Source organism: Hemibagrus wyckioides, linkage group LG25, assembly GCF_019097595.1.
Source record: "Hemibagrus wyckioides isolate EC202008001 linkage group LG25, SWU_Hwy_1.0, whole genome shotgun sequence".
Taxonomy (NCBI): Eukaryota; Metazoa; Chordata; class Actinopteri; order Siluriformes; family Bagridae; genus Hemibagrus; species Hemibagrus wyckioides.
This window is the reverse complement of record NC_080734.1, coordinates 8,558,377-8,580,651: the sequence shown is the minus strand read 5'-3', so window position 1 is coordinate 8,580,651 and position 22,275 is coordinate 8,558,377. Positions and strand designations below refer to the sequence as shown.

Below are 22,275 nucleotides of genomic sequence, written 5' to 3'. Positions count from 1 at the left end.
TAAAATAAGCACTCTACAACCGTAGTTAGCAGAAAAGCATCTCGGAAAACACAACAAACCATGACATTGCTGGGCCGCAAGAACAAGAATCTGAGGCTATCGTGTACAGATTCACCCAAACTGGAAAAAAGTCCAGTGATTTTTTTTTTCTGTCTAGTTTACACTAAAGTGTCACTAGCCTTTAGAATCACCTCATCATTACATGGAGTTCAACTATAGACAGGACATTGCAGTCTTTGCCCTTGTTGTGCCAGTGCAAATGATGCCCAGATGGCTAAACTCTGGGGTATTTGCTAAAAAAAGGATGCTTACATAGAAAAAATGTAAGGGTTGGCACAGTGCTAACACTAAGCCAGACCTGACAGCAGGGAACTGTGCCTGGGTCAAACACCCAATGTACAAGGAGTACCTGGGACAGTAATTGAGACAGCTATTATTCCAGGGTCCCATATAGGGGATATGAGAAAAACACAAGATTCTTCCACAAGTGCTTTCAGATTCGGTGTGAAATATATCTTTGGAGGAAAATGAAATGCTTGTGAAAGGGCGTGTCATACCAGAGAGAAGAGTACACCCCAAGAGACAGGTAGGGCAATGCTCCTGGCTAAAAGTTGATGTAACATGAGTCAGTGGTAAAAACTAATTCCTTTAGTGGGTTATTTACTACTGACCTCTGAACTCAAGGGGGTTTAGTAAAGGGCTTGAGGGGAGTAATTTTCATTTGTGGAACTGCATGACTCAGTGTCTACAGAATAAGACACTGGCAGAGATTATAGTTTGCACAAGTGTCTTTCTGTGTCCCGATTATTCAGCAGTTATGCTTAGGCAGAAGCCATTCTGGTTTTGACACAGCTGCTTTCATTTATTTTCATTCAAGCTTTTGTTTGTGAAATTCCAGTGAAGTGAAGCAAATTAATTAACCCAAGTAAAGACCCATTGGTGCCTCAGGGTTTTAGAGCCTGGTGCACATCAGCCATAGTGCTGCCGTCATACTACAATTTGGCTTGTGTAAGGTTATGACTGCCAACCCTTAGTTCCCTGAAGACGCGGTGAAACAGCTGTTTTCTTCACTCTTTCAGAGCAGATGGAATGTCGCAGGCATTTCATCAGGCATTAAACAGATCCAGCAATGCGTTAAGGGTTTTTTCCACAGTGAGACAAGCCGATGAGGAATTCAGTAATGACATGCGTTAATCCGATGCTGATCATTACCATATATATCGGGATCCGATCTACTTATCTGACTTATTCTTGCGAATGTGATGTTAATGTGTATAACACTGACTGATATACCTTGTGCATAATCTCAGGGAACAAATTGTCCTGCAGAAACTGGCCAGAAATAACTCAGACCCCAAATATAGCAGATCAGTCAAAACATGTCTGAAAACAAGTCTCTGGTTAAACGTGTGAGATGTTGGAATATACAGACACCCAGTATAAGCTAGCTAATAACAAATGATTTAGCAAGCACAAGGCTGTTATTCTTTTTATATAGACAACGTGAAGGAATACTGACAGTTGAAACAAGGTGGGAATCAGTCCTCAGACATGTTGGTAAATTGCTCAGAAAAGCCTCAGTATTAGCCAAATGACACTTTATTCACAGTTAGCATGACCGAACTACAAGAGGTTTTACTACCTTGAGAAACCTGTATACTGTCTGATCTGTTATTTTATAACACCGACTACGATGGCATAAATAAGATGTGTATATTCAGTTTGTGTGGATTTAGCAGTTAATCCGAATCCATAGTGACAGTTTATGTGTTTATGTGACTAAGGCTGAGGTTTCACCCTGGAGGCAAGAAAGTGAGGGACTTTTGCTGGCTCTGGATCCAAGGATATCACTAAAGGACCAAATCACATTCCTGAAACCCTTCACTCTGTGTGTGTGTGTGTGTGTGTGTGTGTGTGTGTGTGTGTGTGTGTGTGTGTGTGAGAGAGAGAGAGAGAGGAACTAAAAAGGCTCCTATTACAGCTCAGTGGAGTGTAACTCCCCTCATCACAACACACTCTGGGCTCAAATCCCAACGTGTTCTAATGGCCAAATGTGTGCTGTTCCCCCCTCTCTGAACAAACTGCATCCGAAACTTGGGCAGCCGTTAATCGAGGGGAGTGTTTGAGTAGAATGAGTGGTGTCAGAGCTACATTACCGAAGAAAGTCCCTCTTTGGCTCAGTGGATGAACATCTGTGCTGGTGTTAATCTGCCGTCCTCATGGGTGAGCGTTTTGATGAATGGTGAAGCTGAGAAACTAGACGTTGAGTCTGACTATTAAAGAAACAGTTTGATCACATGTATTCAAATGAGCCACGATTGGTGGCACTGGAGCTTTAAGAGAACTCTTCACGGAAATATGCACCTAAAACCAAATCCAGTTGGTTTACACCACATGGAATAAACCACAAATAATTCAAGGCTGCAAAAGAATGTAACTTTTAGTTGAAGGGCTAACGTAGCGTATGTGTGTGTGGGTGTTTGTGCAGCCTGGGAATCCCTTCACTTTGGTTTGACAATTTTCATTATTAAGTCAATCTGTTTCTCTTAAGAAAATGAGAGATTTGCTTATCACGGGAGGAATGACCAGAATTACAACGATGATGATGATGAAGAAGAAGAAGAACACGCGAGATGTAATTTTGTAGAAAGAATTTTTTTGTTTGTGGAGGCCGAGGTCTTAAGAGTTAACAGATCTGTGTAGACGATTAGCATTTCAATGGACTACTGAGGCAAAACAGTCTCACTTGCTAACATACAGTTTCTGCCTAGTTTACAACTGCAGTCTATTACATTTTTTTTCATTTTATTCATTTGTTCAATCAAACAAACTTTTTAGGGATTTGACCCGCTCCTCCTTCTCATTCTGATCTGCATTACACATCATTAACTGATCTGCAGATCTGCAGGACATTAATCCCCTGTGTCTCTCCCAGACTTGCCTTTCATATTATGACTTGATTCAGTCTTCGAGCTCTGAATTATTACCCTGTGTTTCGGGGTCTGGGGTGTGCTGTTACTCGATCTGCACATAGCATCAGTGCAGTTTACATTCTTTTACCCAGCATTAATTGATTCATACATGGATCAGCAAAAGCAGGAACATAATCACCTTATTCACCTTACTGTTTATTTAGTGCTGAATTAGATTTTTTATGATGTTTGACCTAAAAGGTAATTTAACCCACAATTCTAGCCATTCAGCTGTAAAGATTTTACACATCCCTTCACTACACATTTATTTTATGAACATAATATTATTTAACATTTACACCGATCAGGCATAACATTATGAATATTGTGTTAGTCCCCCTTTAGCTGCCAAAACAGCTCTGACCCATTGAGGCATGGACTCCACTAGATCCCTGAAGGTGTGCTGTGGTTTCTGGCACCAAGATGTTAGCAGATCTTACAGGATAGTTACAGGACTTAAAGGATACCTTTCATAGATACTGACCACTGCAGACCGGGAACATCCCAAAAGAGCTGCAGTTTTGGAGATGCTCTGATCCAGTCGTCTAGCCATCACAATTTGGCCCTTGTCAAACTCACTCAAATCCTTACGCTTGTCCATTTTTCCTGCTTCTAACACATCAACTTTGAGGACAAAATGTTCACTTGCTGCCTAATATATCCCACCTACTAACAGGAGTCATGATGAGGAGAATCAGTGTTGTTCACGGCACCTCTCACTGGTTATAATGTTATGCCTGATTGCTGTATATTTATGGCATTTGATGGATGTCCTTATATAAAGTGACTTAAAGAAATGTTTTTAAGTCTTTATCAGTAAATACATCAATACTGGTTCACTAGGGCAGAGACGAAATAGAACATCAGTCTAGCACTCTGTTGGGAAAAAATACAGCACATCAACTCCTTTTTTAGAAAGGGTACTAGTTTTTCAGGAAGAGGTAGGTCTTTACACGCCCTTTGAAGAAAGCCAGTGACTCAGATGTTCGGAGAATTTAATTCCCTATAATACATTCACTAATTTGTTCAGTGTGTAGTGCAATTTGTTGAAAAATATTTACATCGATGAAACGAGCTGCTGCCCTTATAGCCGTATTTAATTAGGAACCTGAGATGTTTATCATGAGAAGAATGACCAGAATTACCAGGATGATGAAGAGCATGTGAGATAATTTTGTCCAACTTTCACCTGACACATGCCGTGCTGTAAATGCTGACATGGGTGTTTAGTTGTGTTTAGTTCAACATCTCACTGTCAGATAAGAATGATATCTAGGTATTTTCTACATGATATCATAAGGAAAATATGAGGAGCTCTGAGACGTCCCACTCACAAATCCAAAAGATTGTCATGATAGAAAACTAAATAGCAGTATCGCAGTGATAAGTAAGGTGATGGGTCATTTTATAAGCAGGCCGAATTCTCACTTTACTCTAGCTCACACAAACTGAACACCCAGTGAACACCAAATCCCTAGAAGTTCAGTTAAGCTTGAGCGCTCTAATGCACTTTAAAGGCCAAATTACATGGCCATCTGCTGCACTCCATTTATTTCATTATCAGGAAGCACATTCCTTATGGAAAAAAAACAACAAAACAACAAAACCCACACTCCCACTAATGGGATTTGCATCAAGCTGGTTCACAACTATTTATAGCAGTTGTATTTGTTAGCAGAGATGATCGGGCTGCTCAGTTCTGACCTCTGGTGCCAAAACTTCAGCACAGTCACTGATAAGAGCAATGGAGAAGAACAGGCATGGGATATCTAATAATAAAAAAAAAAAAAACCTTATTTATTACAAAATTATAAAAGACTTCAACATTAATAGAAAACAGAGTGAAGCAGAGATGTCTATTATTATTAGTACTCTTTTTGACATTAAAGCTGCTTCCTGAATCTGATGGACCTCTTTTTTTTTTCCCCCCAAGCCACTTTTTTGGAACAGTATCATCAGATTCCTCCTGTTCTTGAGCCACTTAAACATTTCCTCCACGGCTTCCAGACGCCCGAGTTACTCTCTCTCTCTGAATGTCATTTCGAACACTAAAGGCAGTTGTTGAGTTCCTTAAACATACATATAAAATATGGGACTACATTTGCTAATATTAAAGGTTTTAGGATGAGAAGGACATGAGAGAAAGTCTTACCTAAGCAGTTCTTATGAAGTTTTTTATCCATCTTTCCTTCACCGCAGCAATGCAAAGTCATTCTGTGTATTTGGGCTTTAGGGTTTGTGGTGTGTCATCAGATCTACACTGGTAACACACATGACCACAAATTCTTTCCTCTGGAAAAGAAGTTCCATGTCTGAAAGGATGACTTGTCCAGATTTTCAGCTTCATGTATGCATACTTTTGATTACAGAAGGTCTCTGATATGTGCTTTACATAATGGTGTACTGAAAGAATCCAAATCCTGTTAAACCTCACTTTTAAGTGTATAAATGTTATATGAAGTTAACGCAGAAAGACTTTGACTTTGGTTACCCCTATATAGTTTATAGATAAAGAAACATTTCCCACCAAAATGTGCCATTGTCCATAGAGAAATCGGTGTGTAGCTCTATATCAGAGTTAATAATAAAATAACAATTTATATATATATATATAATAAAGGCAATAATTTGTATTTTATTGCTAACCATAATATAGAATAACTTTCTGTCAGAATGTGGAGCATTCTGGGAATTTTTAAGTGGCTCAGGAACAGGAGGATTAGGACACAAACTGATGTCATTAGTGCTAGAAGAAATGCTGGTCCAAGAACATGTCCTATTTCAAGAAATCAGTGACGTCCAGTGTTCATCAGTGAGGTCTTCCTGCCCTGAGACGTATCTCTGTTATGTTTATAGTGAGCTTCTGTTTTTACTTAAACCACAAATAAACTCAGTCTCATCCCGGTGCTCACTGCTACTGACTCAGAGGATCATCACCACACTGTGTGTGCAGCCACGCTGAGGTCAGAGAGTCCAGACTCAAACAGAGATCAGATCAGATCAGAGCTTCTGGAGGAATCGGAGCACCAGGTCCCTGAGGGCGGTGCGCAGTGGCTCGTTGTTGTCACACACGATGTGCGTTGCGTCCTCTTCCAGCTGGATGAGCGCGTCCTCGGCCTGCAGGTGCAGGATGTGACCGTCCGCTGTCTCCTCCACCTTCACCTCCGAGATTCCATTCTGACCACCAAGAAGAATAAAGCACAGTGAGCGGTGGGAGTTCAGGCACAATGACAGTTTTTATACATATTCAGTGTGTACAGAGCTATTTGTTAAAGAGTTTTGTTCTTGAACTTTGGTTTTGAATAATTGAGGTTCGAATGCAACTCATTCCATTCAAATGATCAGTTAAACAGGATATTCATTTTCATAATATCCAGAAATGTTGCATCAGACTGAAGCACTCTGGTCTCTCTTTTTAACCAATTTAATTCTGATCTGAAATATTTTGATTTTGCATTGCCCAGACTCCAACCCATCACACTGTTATACCCCACCCACCACTCCACTATACCCAACCCACTACTCCATTATACCCAACCCATCACACTGTTATACCCCACCCACCACTCCATTATACCCAACCCACTACTCCATTATACCCAACCCATCACACTGTTATACCCCACCCACCACTCCATTATACCCAACCCACTACTCCATTATACCCAACCCATCACACTGTTATACCCCACCCACCACTCCATTATACCCAACCCACTACTCCATTATACCCAACCCATCACACTGTTATACCCCACCCACCACTCCATTATACCCAACCCACTACTCCATTATACCCAACCCATCACACTGTTATACCCCACCCACCACTCCATTATACCCAACCCACTACTCCATTATACCCAACCCATCACACTGTTATACCCCACCCACCACTCCATTATACCCAACCCACTACTCCATTATACCCAACCCATCACACTATTATACCCCACCCACCACTCCATTATACCCAACCCACTACTCCATTATACCCAACCCATCACACTATTATACCCCACCCACCACTCCATTATACCCAACCCACTACTCCATTATACCCAACCCATCACACTATTATACCCCACCTGCCACTCCATTATATCCAACCCATCACACTATTATACCCCACCTGCCACTCCATTATATCCAACCCATCACACTATTATACCCCACCTGCCACTCCATTATACCCAACCCATCACACTATTATACCCCACGTGCCACTCCATTATATCCAACCCATCAAACTGTCACACCCCACCCACCACTCCATTATACCCAACCCATCATACTGTTATACTCCACCCACTACTCCATTACCCCTAACCCATCAGACTGTTATACCCCTCCCTATTGGCCGTTATACCCCACTGTTATGGCCGTTATACCCAACCCACCACACTGTTATACCCCACCCACCAGGCCGTTATACCCCACACATCACGCCATTATACCCCACCCACCAGGCTGTTATAACCCACACATCACACCGTTATACCCCACACATCAGGGCGTTAAAGCCCAGCCACCAAGCCTTTATACCCCACCAGCAAGGCTGTTATACCCCACCAGCCAGGCCGTTATACCCCACCCGCCAGGCCGTTATACCCCACCCGCCAGGCCGTTATACCCCACCCGCCAGGCCGTTATACCCCACCCGCCAGGCCGTTATACCCCATCCGCCAGGCCGTTATACCCCATCCGCCAGGCTGCTCACTGCTTTGCAGTTTGAAAATTCACTGCTAGTAAACTGTTTTGCATAAACCAACTAAACTAAGATTTACCAAGTAAACATAACTGCATTAAAGTTCCATGCATTAGGGCTCTCACACTTAAGCCCAATACGGTCAAACTCTCTGGACACTTTATCGATTTATGATATGCAATCTTCAGCAGCATCATCTTAATCCTCTCTCTTTAACGCACACACACAGCTAATCCTGCCAGCTTTCCACAGGCAGATAGCATATCGATCACACTAATGAAACTGGAAGGCGGGTATGCTGCAGTATTTTCTGCAGTGATGTTAAAGCCTGGCCATATGACCCCACTAAAGAGGACTCGCTGCGCTTTTAATTAGCCAGTGATTGAAGCCGTGCTGAATGCCTTAGTGCTTACCATGCATCTTTAGTTCTCAGGAGGACTTCAGAGCACTTTCTTTCCCACGAATCCTGACTGTGCAGCCAGAGAGTAGTCTTATATACAACAGATAACCTATATAACTTAGATCAAGCCCAGATCCCACATTTATCCCAGATAAAACAAAGTTCACAGACTTTCTCTCTGCACTTAAATCTGCAGTAAAAGATCAGCTCTTCTGCTTGGACTCTTGCTGTTGGACCTTTACATGATGAACTCCTTTCTGTCTTTTTCCCCTAAATGCCAAAGTGAACTGGTTGCAATAGCTATTTGTATTTCTGCCTTGAGGCAGTGTTTAGCTTCAGCATTAATCCGCAATGCTTCACCCAAGCAATTAGAGTTTCTGAACTCTTTCTGAACACTGGTTTATCAGGTGTGTGAGATTTGGTGATGAATCTTTTCCTTGGTCTTTTTGTAAATTGTTTAGGATCCACAGTTTGTTACAATGCATGGTCAAGCTTAATGAAACTTGAACCAAACTTCTGTTGCATTCTCCCTTCTGATTGGTCAGAATGTGTTTATTAATGATTTATAACAGTAATTAGATGTAAAATGCTTTCTTTTTGGAATGAATCTCCAGTATCAGCTCTTAGTAAGAGGCAGAAATAAAGCTGTTGGAAAGTCTTAAGGAGTTTGGGAGTTTATTAGTACCATTAACAGCTGTGTTTTCATGTATTAGTTATTTCAAGAATGTAAAAGAGAGGCTTATGAGGGAGAGTCTGCAGTAATGTACAGTGAGTGACACAGGAGCTTGTTTTGGAAACACTCCACAACATTAAACAGTAGAAATAAGTTCGTAATGACACCCACATTTGGGACAGTCTCGGAAGCAGATAAAATATCCAATTTTCCTTAATGCAGCCCATGTGAAAAATAATAATCAGGGTTCTCTCAGTCCACACAGATGGCGTTATAGCTACTCTCTTTCCACTTTAATGTGTGTGTGTGTGCTCCACCTCTCTGCCTCAATTTAGGGTGCCATCAGGGGTCTAATTCTCAAATCCCAAAGCCTTTCTCCTACCTAAAGTGTCTCTCTCTCTATCTCTCTCTCTCTCACACACACACACCAGAAAATGGATCACAGCTTTTTCACGACTTACGTCACTACTTTTCACTCCGGATCATTTAGAGCTGGTAATGGAACAGAAATGAAGCGCCTCTCGTACACACCGCGTTCGCTAACACTCTCTATATTGCACACACGAGACCCTTATACTATTAGAAGTGGACGGCTTCATTCATCACCCTCCATCTCTCCCCTCTTAATGGGGATTTAACAGTAACACAGACGGGATTACACTGCACTAATTCCCTGCCTCTATGGAAGTGCACAGCCCAGAGACCATCAAGCATGATAAAATGCTTCTGCAAAAATGAGAAGCTTCATTAATGCAGCACTTTTCGTTCATTTCCTGTATCAGATTAAACAGTGATGCACTCTAATAAGAATTCCTGGACAAAAACAGAACGTTAGTGCATGCTGCCTCTAAAGATGAAAATCTGGCATAATTATAAACTGCATGGAAACACATCGGATGTTGCTGAGGCTAACCTCTGGAAAACCAAACATGACATAAAACAGTTTTGACTAAAAAAGCGTTTTTTCTGCCACTACTTTCACATCTCTACTTTAAGAAAACATAAAAATCCTACGGTTAAAAACGTTGGTCATTTTCGAACCATATCATGGCTGTTTATTAATATCAAATCATGTTAGAATGAATGCGTTAACAAGTTGAACACACATGTTATTTATACATCTATAATGAATTCAGAAATCAGACTAATGCCATTTCTTGTACATTGCTCAAAGGCTCCTGGTTACGCAACTCCGCCTGACTATATAAAGTTGTAGAAAGCACATTATTGATAATCTCATTCTCCGATGTCACCCAGATGAGGATGGGTTCCCTTTTCAGTCTGGTTCCTCTCAATGTTTCTTCCTCATATCTTCTCAGGGAGTTTTTCCTAGCTACCGTTGCCTCTGGCTTGCTCATTAGGGATAAATACTAAACTTTATTCTGAATCTCTATATTTCTGCAAAGCTGATTTGAAACAATATCCATAAATAAATCAAATGAAATTGAATTCCACCACAAAGTCGTAATTACGAGTAGGATTTACTTTAAGCGAGTTAGTAAAAAAAACATGGATACATGCAACATTTATAGAAATTCATGTTTAAGCATCTCAGAAGCTGATTTCAGTAATTTTTGTACATACAACAACTTACTGAAATACAAGAAACACAAAATACCTGCAAATATGATAGCACTGTATAATTACAATATAATATATAACAGTTTCTTCATAAATTGGTTGAAGAAACACACGCCTTATGTGCATTTGTTCTCCACTTTCTATAAATAGAATTTAAAAATTGCTGTATATTCTTGTCGTTAATTTAGAGCTTGCTCCGAACAATGTGACTTGAATGCACTTGACATTATAATTAGGACTCCGCAAACGCAGCACTAATGCTGCATTCCTCTCACCTTGCACATGGTCATTTGCAGGCTATTCCATGCTTATGTTTTGTTAGAAATGAACTAGCCGGCTAACTGAGATGAGTGATGTACATTTTCCTGCTCAAATAGTACATAATATAGTCATTATTACAGATTAAACAAGCGAATATGTCTCTGTGCTGATTGATGCACTGAGCCATGTGTCACTGCGTGAATTCAGAAGAAACTTGATTGAAATTAGTAGAAAGAAACTTGAGGGAATGTTTGCGTTAGCTTTTCCTGGTTGGAGACCGGGAATTACAGGCTGCGTCCTCAGTCCGGCTCTACATGTCTAAAACCTTGCTAGATAAGTGTGCTTTCTTCACCCCCGAGTGTTATAGGACACCATAGCAAAAAAGACAAGACTATTCAATTGATTTTGTGACTAGATACGATATAGAAATGTCTAAAATGCCCCTGCAGCATCACATCATCAACACGATGTAATTCTTTAAAATAATGTCATGTTTTTTAAGTAGGTAATAAATGAGAGACGTTTTCAGTGGAGCTGGAATGAAATATTTGCATGCACTATTTTTATCTTAACCAGATTTTAAAATGCTACTACTTTTAATTCTGGTTGAGATTCAAGACAAAGACATTCCAGTTCAAAAAATCCTTTCCCGACTATATATGGTATGATTTGTGTGTTCTTACATCCAAAAATGGGATATGATAGGCTTGGAGCATAATTTATTATTGACCCATGACCAACTCTCTCCCACCTTGTGCAGTGAGGCGAGGAAGGCCTCCAGAGGCACAGCTCCGCTTAGCAGGGGCTTCGGGCTCGACAGCTCAGGAACCTCCTCCATCAGCCTCTTCCGCTTCTTACTGGGAGCCACAGGAGCAGGTTTGGGCACAAACTACACACACACACACACAAAAACACTGCTATTATTCCCAAGAAGGAATAAGACCTGTACTTCTCTTTTGTACGTATCTGAAGTTCTGTTCAATGTCAATTCAGCCTGTCAGTTCCTGTCTAAAGATGATCACAGGAATTTCGGGACTGTATACATTTCATATTGATTCGAGTAATCACCATATGTCCAAGACAAACCAGATGCTCTAAATAAAACCAGAAACATTTTTAAGAAAGTATCTCATAGCAGATGGAATCATGAAAGGGATAAATGGGCCTAAGAAGAAGAAAGCGATGGCCATGGAACTAAAAAAAATCACATCAGGCTGTTATTCACAGTCCATCCATCTCTCTCCAACACAGACACAATTTCCAGTTTTAGTTTTCAGACAGTCCCCCTCAGGCACTTAGACTGAAACATAATAAGGCAATGAACACAAGTGCTCATTATCCCTCATCGTTTTGACATCTTACAAAAAAAAAAAAAAATACAGAAATAAATCAGCTTTTCACACGACAGTTTTTAATTGACCGTGGAATATTTGTTAAAGTGACTGAGATTATTGCACTAATCCTACGAAAGGTTTATCATTAATCGGTGCTGCACACAAACCTGGAGGACGTGCTTGTTGTCCTTGGATTGCAGAACTGCTGACACGTTTGCCACAGAGATGCCAGGTTTAATCTCAGAGGGTACAAGAGTTTTGGCAAGCTGAAAGCAAAAAGACAGAAAGAAAGATTTAGATAGTGAATATGTTCCAGCTTGTTTCAATCAAGCTCCTGTTCATCACTGCTTATCTCGCTTAAAAAAGGTTTATGTGATGACATTTGGGACAAAAAAACCTGAACCAACACCTGAACTTTTCCCCACACTTCCCACTTCCTTCACACGGAATTCCTCTATAAGGATAGTCAGTGTGCCCGTGTGTCTCACACACACACTTTACATGACAGCTAAGAGTATTATGGGGCTGTTCAGACATGTTTATTTTACCCTCCCTTCAGTGGTATGGTAAGTGTTTTCCCCTTCAAAAGATTAAAACCCTCCTTATAAATAATGTACGCAATTAATCAAGACCATCGAAACAAACTTCTTTCTATACTATTCAAATTCTTTACCTCCATCACCTGCCTTTTTCCAGGAGTCCACATTTTAAATGCATATTTCTGACAGCGATAAGTATGTAAGTGCAAATTAATGCCTCAATACAGTAATCTAACACCATTACAGTCAAACATCTGTACACACATCTGTAAACACTTATTAATAGCGATTTTTTTGATTATTAATTTAAAACGCAATGACTGAAATGCATCCAGCCAATCATAAACCAATTAAAATATAATAATAATAAAATTATTATTAATATATGACTCTTGATTATTAATGATTTGCATTAAAGTTTGATTAAACTGTGGGAAAAAGTGATCAGAAATCCATTATTATCAAATAATAATTTAAAAAAACTGATAAATAGGCTAGCAAGATGTTTGGTCCAGAACACTGACACTTAAAATAATCCTTCTCCACTCCAGAGTCAGCCACATATTGATCAAAGGCTACTTAATTAAATGACTGAATCTTTTCGTAGCAGATTTAGTGGGATCATCAAATATGAAATCGGTGTCTAATGAATTGAAATCATATTGTAACGTGTAGAAGGCTGAGGTTTGCACTTCTTCTTATGTGAGCTACCTAAAAAGACAATGTCTTTAATTCATTTTAGCCCATGGCTGGATGGGTGGAAAGTTTTCGAGTTTTCTTAAATAAAGGCACATATAAACACACACACACACACTCTGACCTCAGGTAGAAGCTGGACACGTTCATACGTTCGGTGGAAGGGCAGATTGAGAACGGAGCACCGGCTGTAGGGTAGAGGAGGAGGCTGCAGCTCTAACATCAGATCAGACCGGTGAGACTGAGACGGAGGAGGCTGAGTGTACTGCTCTGGACACACCACATGAAGTGGCTAACACACACACACACAACATAAAAAGACAAGAGAAGAGAATTTCCACATTATAAACAGTGATATAGCCTAATGAGAAGTCAAGGTTTGATTTTGATCTCAAAAGCACCGACACGGAGCATATGGCAAAGGAATCACAGTGTTTACCTGAACCTCCTTCAGAAGTTTGGAAACCTGGTGGAAATTGAGGCGTGTGTCGATAGGGCAGTACACACACTTCATAGCCAGCGGCTGATAGGGAGCCAAAGCATCCAGGTAGGAGAAATCAGGTTCTGCACGGAAAGATTAAACCATCAGTGGTCTTCAATTTTTTCACAGGACATCTGTATAATAATGAAGTTATTTTTAAGGATTTACATTTTAGCTCATTATATAGAAATGGGAGATTTGATGCGGGGATTAAGAGAGACAACGTCAAAAAATTATAAATAGAGGGGGTTAAGTCTTCTCTCTTAAAAAGAAATGTCTGCATGAACATTACAGAGAAATAATCCTTGCTCCCTGGTGAACACTCCCCATTCAGTATGATTCATTTCTTGACTTTTCATTTCATCGTTTGATGAAAAACATGACGCTCCAAAAAATAGGAACACAAACATTATCCTAATATTAAAATCTCACACATGGATTTATATACAGATATACATGGATTTATTATGATGGATTCCAGTGAGTCATGGTTAACTCACAAGCCTCTTGTGACATTATGAGAACAGAACTATTAGTTTTTCATCAAAATAAGCATGTTTAATCCATAAATACTGAGATATATGTCTCTGAGTTCAGGCGATGGCCAATGGCATATTGTTGGTCAATCGGCATACTAGTTAAAGGTATCATTTAAAAGCTTTCTATTGGTCATTTACAGGTTAGGTGCTATACACAGACAGCTATATATATCTATATATATATCTATATCTATATCTATATCTATATATATATATATATATATATATATATATATATATATATATATAGGAAAAAAATTCTGTGAATAGTGACAAAATGTGGCATATGCAACTTCTATCTGTATTTGTTAAATACAATATTCTATTAGTAGGTATAATACTATATTTGAGCATGATTTAACCCATTATTCATGTATGCATAATTCCATATTTGTGTTGTAATATAGGACACAAATGTTTGCATGCCTAAATTTCCACTGTTCATATGTGTGTGTGTGTGCTCACCAGTAAAGATAATGGTGTTGAGGCTGGATTTGCCCCACAGTTCCATGAAGTGCACTACATCCCCGAACCGAAGTGATGGATGCCCCGTGAACACCACACATGGCTGTCTGAAGTCGCTGCTGAACTCCCCATGGATGCTCGGGTAATGCTTCAGCTTGTTGGTCTGGATCAGCTGTATGTGTGTAAACAAGAAAAACACACACACACACACACACACACACACACACATACATAAGTAGCGAGCATAATGAGTGTGTACGTCCAGTCTCTTCATGAATGTGGCATATTAGAACACGATTATATCGGCATGAAAGTCCTTTACAGTTGCAACTTAGTGATTTTGTTTCTGTTAGAATGCTAGAGTATTCTCCTTCACTTCCAAAAACATTTTTCCCTGTTATATATGTGTAGATTTACCTCAGCATGTGGGAAAGGAGGTTCAGGGAGGTAAGCCTTGGACTGCTTAGTCTGACAAAGCCTTGGGAGAACAGAGATAAAGAGACAGAAAAACAGGTTTCAAAAAGGGAGAGGGAGAGAGAGAGAGAGAGAGAGAGAGAGAGAGAGACACAGAGAGCAAGCAAGAGAGAGAGAGACCGTCTTTAACACCTTCATACATTTTTATACAAACTTGAAGTGTCTTGGAACCCTAGAAGCATCAGAAAGGCACCTCAAATGGCTGGAGGTTGAAGTGAATTTCCTATAGCAAGGTGAAAGACTTGTTCTATTCTAAGTTTAAGCAGTGGAGAAATGCTTAATGTTTTTACATGTTTTTCGAACTGACAGATGAACACAAAAAAATAAAATGACCTCTTTATGCATAATCAACATTTTAAAACTCGTAAAAAGTTGGAGAAGAGCTGTTCCAGCATCCAATTTGAATCAATTTCTGATTAAAGCTCCAAAGCCTCAAATCAAGTCTTTAATTAAAAGAAAAAAAATTCCCAAGAGATAATGAGATTCTGCATAATCTTCGTTGAATGAGCATGCAGCAAAAACACATCTCACTAAATGCCTGGGAAGTTAGTAAAATGTGTGTGTTTGATTGACAGCTAAGGCCCTCTTACAGTCATACTGAAATACTATGAAGGCTTTGGGATTCATTTTGGCAGCTCTCTGGAGCAGTTCTGTTGAAGCTGTTATGTTCATAAAGGTAACATAAAAGACGGAAACAAATCTACTGCTTGGTTTTATATACTTATATTAATTCCAATACAAAAAAATAATTAAGTAGCAAGTAATTAATAAATGAATGCAGACTTCAACACTAAAAAAAAAAAGCAAATATTCTCGCCTGATCAGCAGAATTTAGGGATTAATTCTTTTCTCTGAAAAATGCCCTAGTGTTTCTTTTTGTTATCTGATCTGTGAGTGAATAAGTCAATAATTAGGCTGCATACCACTCTGAAAATATCTGGGAGAACTCCAGCGAACTGTTGGCCACAGGTGAGATGAAGTATAAGGGTGTGTTTCCCAGGTTAGCAGACTCCATGAACTGGCAGAGGCACTCCAGCAGGTCGTAAATCACACCAGAGGAGTAACACGGCACCAAAACGTTCCCTCCAGCACGGATTGTCATTGCTGAGAGAGAGAGAGAGAGAGAGAGAGAGAGAGAAAGAGAGAGTAAAAGAAATAAAAAGGTAAGTGAGAAGTAAGAATGAAATAAATTAGGGGCAGAGGCAGAATAGGGTTTATGATTCATTTACACGGAATGAGGCTTGGCAATTCTTCAAACTGACAGAGATAAGAGATATGATCCCTGTGTGTGAAATGAGCCCCACACACAGCGTTGTGTGTTCTACACAAGCTAGATCAATTAATGTGCGATATGGGATTTCACAAGAGCACTGGATATTCTCCATTTGGCTTTCAGGTATGAGTAAAACAAAATGTCAAAACTCTGCACTATATACAGAACTGCAGTATAATATTTAGCTCTTGATGTATCATCGGTTTTACCCGAAATGCTTGAAACACTAAACACATTTTAATATCCTTTTCATGTCTGGTTTATATTTAGTACTACACTGTAATTAACGCATGGCTGACATGTAAACAAGGATAATGAATCCCTAGATTACGGAAACACACAGCAAATACACAAAGTGTGGGAGCAATCTTTCCTCAACTGACCCAGGTTGCTGCAGAACTCCCCTAGCATGCCGTCCGGGTTGGCCGTGGGGATCTGTGTCAGACCGGTTAGGATCAAAACGTCACTGTTCTTCAGAGAGCTCTGGTCCATAGGCTGCAAAAAACACAACATGATTGAGTCTAAACAAAACCCTACTGCTGCTCTGCTAGCCCAGAATGCTTTATCAGCAGAAAATAATGCTAAGGATACATAACTTTTTTAAGTTTGTTTCACCGACATGCAGCAGGGTAGTGAGCATGCTCAGTAAAGTTGCTGACCTGAGGGTGTGTGGTGAGCAAGGACGAGCCGGAGACATAGGACACTTTCTCGTAGTGCGACTGAATGATCCAGTTTGAACTGCCCAGGGAATAGCCGGAGCTCAATGGGGTGACCTGCACCGCACCAAACAACTCCTAATGTCAGGGAGGAGAAAGAGAAAAACAAAAACACAGCCCTCAATATTAATGTACCAGTTATTTATTATTAGTCATCTCCTCCGTCTCCTTAACATTTAGGAACAAACCAGCCTTCTTTACTTACCTGATGCATAGTGGTGGTGATGTTACCACCCCAAATTTAATTATTTTCCAGTGTGCAGCTTTTTTATTTAACGCACTAAAGTCAGTAACAACAGATTGTGTGGGTTTTGTGATACTGCGCTTTGGTTGGTGTGCTGTCTTTCATAACCTATTCAGAAACCTAAATGTCATGACATTTACGGTGTATTCTGAAAAGTATAGTGGTTTGATCGGTTTCACCATGTTGCCCATCCATAATGTCAGTAAATGTCAATGAACCAGACGTTTACTTGAAGTTGAAAGCATGCAAGGAACAGGGTGGTGATGATAAACGGCTGTGGTGAAAGGGAACTGGTGTGAGACGCAGGGACGTACCACTTTCTGCGAGTAGCCCACGAGCTGCACTTTGCTGAGAGCAGAGTTCACTTCCTGCATGCTGTAGCACTTTTTCCACGACCACACTTCCACTGCATCCTTCAAAGGACCAGGCAGCATCCTAAATACACAAAGTATAAAACAGCAGGAGTAGGTAAGGGAATTTCCTTCATCATGCATATTTAAAGACTGCCATTTATTCATGTGGCTAAAGGTGTAGAGAGGCCATGATGCATTTTAATAATTGACTAGCCATTAAAAAGATACGAACCAATTTAATATTCTACACAGATTCATTTAATGGGTTAAGATTTGATTTTCAATAATGCTTCAAAACCCCGCCACTTTAATACCTTTGTATTTCCTTGTTCTTCCAGCAGGTGGCAGTCTGAGCCTTTGGAACTCTTTCCATGAAATTAACCAGCTCCTCCATCAGCAGTCTGACACCAAGAAAGACCATAAATGTATACAAACAGCAGGATTCAAAGATTTTAATCATTTACTAGATTTAAAATGACCATAAAATAGTATCAGGTCACTTAAATATTGTGTATTCATCAGGTTTATGAACAGAATGAAATCTTGCAAAAGGAAAAAACACAGTTGTAGCACATTTACAGTTTTTCAGCATAATAGATTAATGACATTTTAGCTTGAGGTTGTTGCAGAGTGTAATTAAACTGTAATACTAATAAGACATAAATATTCTCCCTAGACTTGTATCTGCATGATCCTTTGCACTGTGGTGCCACAACATGATTAACAGATTGCGTTTGTTTTTCTTTGATTAGTTTAATACTAGATACCTTTTATTTCAATGTGCAAATGCCTTTTCGTCATATTACTGTTAGTCGTGTTTGTTCTCTTGTTCTCTCATGTTGATGACAATTGCACTTGATACACCCTGATTGTGAAACAGAGGAATTGTGACTGTGTACACGATGTGTTCCAGAAAGCAGGAAATCCTGCCTCATCTTATTTCAGTTCAGGAAACATCTGGAAAGCCTGAATTCAGATTCCATGGTGATGAACCCAGGGTTTCCAGGTCATGCGGTTCGACCGAAATTATAAAACAATTGTATTCGGTTGTTTATTAAAAACGTGCTGTAAGTAAGATGTAGGTTACCTGCCGATCTGGAACGTGGGCTCTGTGGTGTAGACAGTGCCTGAGAAGCCGGTGTGCTCTGTGATGTAGGGAAGAGCCATCATGCAGTGGTAGTTAGATATCAGGATGACGTCGATATTCGACAGGTCGAGCAGGTCTCTCTGGTGGGGAAAGAAGAAGACCACTTGAATCCAGAAACGGCAGACCAAGCTTATAAGATGAATGTGGAACAATAACGATTTGTGACTTGAGTTTTCACTTAAGTGCAAAATTTGCTAAAACGATTGATATTAGTTGTCGTGCTGTATTCATCCATCCATTTTTTCTAGCACTTATCTTACACAAGGTTGCAGGGTATCCTAAAAGACTTGGGGCACAAGGTGGGAGACACCCAGGATGGGGTACCAACCCGTCTCAGGGCACCTTCACAAACCCATTAACACAATAGGGACAATTTTGTGTATCCAATGAGCATACAGTGCATGTCTTTGAAATGGGGGAGGAAACCAAAGTGCCAGGAGGAAACCCACAAAGTACACACACAAGACAGAGGCAGGAATTAAACCCCCAACCCTGGAGGTGTGAGGCAAACAAGCTAAACACTAAAAGCTTCTTAAATTGTAGCCTGGTATATTTTTGCTCTCTAATGGGAACAGTGACTTACAGAACATAAGGATCTGTTGCTGCACTCTATTTGGAGTGGATTGGCTTCACATGGGAAAAAGGGTAATATTATTACTGACAAATGTTTGGGACATTTTAGTCCCTTTTCTCCTAACAGACGTGAGCTGTGAGGCATGCATATTGTGCATGGAGCTTTTGGTGTGATGATTACGTGGACATCATGAAGACACTCCCATTAAAGTCATTTATTACAGAGATAATTCACTCTGTGTGTATCTTTCATAATTACAACAGATATCCTCCAGCAACATTGCTCATCTGACATAACCTGTCTGAACAGTACTTTCTATTTGGACTTACTTTCAGGGAAATACAGTACTGTAACATGTGCTTGGTGTTGTGTTTGCATACCTGAGAGGGGGATATAGATGCTAATTATATGGTAATATTACCATCACTATTAGTCATGGTATATTACTGATCTCCAAAAGACTTGACGCATACCTCAGGAAGACAAAACTCTGGCTCGGAGTCCACGAATACACGACCGGCACACTCCTTTAGCTCCTTCAACATAGAGTAGAGAGAGCATGTAGAGAGTATGTACTGTCTTAATTCAAATTCATTTTTTTTACATGGCATTAGCTTTGTATACAGGTGTTAGAAATCATCCGAAAATACTCACTTTCTCAAGGTTCACTGTTCCATCCTTCGAAACCCATCCTGGAAGTTTGGACAGTCTTGGACTGCAACAAAAACGAATTCATTTCTTTTTTTTTTCAATTTTTCTGGAGCCATGTAAAAGTTTGAGGTGTACGAACGCACCATCATCACTCTACTATATATGGGTTAAATCGTGTTCAAATCAGTTAGAAAACTTTTCTAATCTATAACACGCAACCAGGGAGAATTTCATATCTATATAATATCTGTTGAATAATACTACATCTTGAGTAATTATATGCATATAGATCCAGAACATGCACTATCCTTTAAATACAAGTTTCAAGGTATATTTTTTTCAGATTTTTAGATATTGGATTTTCTGCCGTTAAACTGTATTCACCACAGGCACAGTATTTACTGCCAATTAATATGTATACTTTCTCAAATGAACTTCACTGGTGTTACATACAGAAGTTAGACAGATTAGGAACTAAAACAACCCTGAGACCATGCATCTGGATGAATCTAACTCAATCACGATCATTTTCCGTGTGAATGCAAAAGGGTCCTAGGAATACAATGATCCCCGATTCAGGAAAACAAATGTAAATGATGTCCAGTATAGGGATGAGTGCTGGTAAAACTGACCTGTGCACCAGAGGCAGAGGGAGGAAATACAGAGCTGAGGTGGTGTCCAGCCCGCAGTCCAGCATGATGGTGGTGCATTTAAACTTGAGAACATTGCAAGGTAACGTCGGGTGACCAGACAAACAATACTAGAATAATAAAAAAAAAATGCTACATTAGAAAAGATAATGAGTATATCTAGTAGAGAATGAGTTCAGTTTTGTGTCTAGATCCTTTCGAGGTTTCTTCTTCATCAAGTCAACCCAAGCAGCTTTTATTGTCATTTCAACCATATATAGCTGACGCAGTACACTGTGAAATGAGACCCCTGGTGCTACATAAGACAACACATAAGACAACTCATGACATCAAGAAGTTTTTCCTTTCCTTCCTTCGACTTTTCATCGGAGAATATAAATCTATATCTGAATTTCTGTAAAGCTGTTTTGTAACTGTGTGCATTGTAAAAAAAAAGTGCTATATAAATGACAGCGAATTGAAAAAGAAGCAGGAAAAAAACTGTAATATCTTCATGCACAAACAAGGGAAAAAACTAATTAACTTGGGTACTTATATATTTGTATTAATATCTGATTGTAAAAGAGTCGGATTCAAGTGTTTACACAGCTATTTTAGGGACTGGAATATGTCAGATCTACACTACCCACCTGAAATTTAATTCGGATCGAGCTCAGTTAGATCGACTGAGGTGTTTACATGAAGGCTTTTCAATCTGATTGATGAACTATTAATCCGATTCTCTAACGCACCATTTGGATGCATGTAAACGCACTGAGTGTTTACTCATAACGTGTTCACCACTATTTTCCATACATGGAACATGGACACAAACGGGAAAAGTAAAAAGTGTGCTTTGCCAATAAGACATTTATAAACTAGTAACAAAATCTTATCGTCGGGTTTAAAGGAAAAAACAGGTGCACGTGGAAACCGGTTAATAATCTGTTTTTTTTCTGATGTATGTGATGGAGGTATATGTACACACACCTCCATCAGTGTGTATTATTTTATAATTATTTACCCCAAAATCAACTAGCTTTCTAATCTCTAACACTCATCCATTGTGAATATATCTACTTAATATGCGTTTGATAAATATAAACGCCATTTTATATACTTTAACCTGGTTAAAATTCTATACGGCAGTTTTGGGCTGCGTCCTAAATTGTTCTCCACTTCCCACCTAGTGCACTACGGAGGTCGCAGAAGCCATTTCTTTAAGGCTAATCTAGTGAACATAAATAGTCAATGCTGACCGATTTGAGATGCAGCCTTAACAACATTAGCTTTGTTAGGTTGATCACATGTTTTAGTGCTACGTGTTTCTACTTGAATCATGCACACGCATTCACGTTTCATTAGTGTTTAAAGAAACGCTGTGTTTAAACTCACCAATTTCATATCTGAAACTGTGCGGTGGAAATGGATTAAATCGCACTAGCTAACACCGCTAATGATTTAGCCTGGCTCAGTTCTTCTTCGGTTGTAAATTCTGCCGGTTTGTAGAAAAAATTTGAAGCCGCCACCTTTAGGTTAGAAAAGGTACTGCGATTAAAAAATAA

General features: G+C 39.6%; 1 protein-coding gene across 1 annotated transcript; it reads right to left on the bottom strand.

Moving 5' to 3' along the window:
• Positions 1–2,984: 2,984 nt before the first annotated feature.
• On the bottom strand, positions 2,985–22,257 carry ints9 (integrator complex subunit 9). The gene is made up of 17 exons (XM_058378747.1): positions 22,106–22,257; positions 20,714–20,841; positions 20,085–20,145; positions 19,904–19,966; positions 18,797–18,936; positions 18,024–18,110; positions 17,671–17,791; positions 17,056–17,190; positions 16,780–16,891; positions 16,047–16,227; positions 15,067–15,127; positions 14,650–14,821; positions 13,604–13,728; positions 13,289–13,456; positions 12,097–12,195; positions 11,347–11,484; positions 2,985–6,149 (listed from the first exon to the last, which is right to left on the bottom strand). Exons 1-17 carry the CDS (start codon positions 22,112–22,114, stop codon positions 5,973–5,975), a joined length of 1,977 nt encoding a protein of 658 aa, XP_058234730.1. The 5' UTR covers positions 22,115–22,257; the 3' UTR covers positions 2,985–5,972.
• Positions 22,258–22,275: the final 18 nt, after the last annotated feature.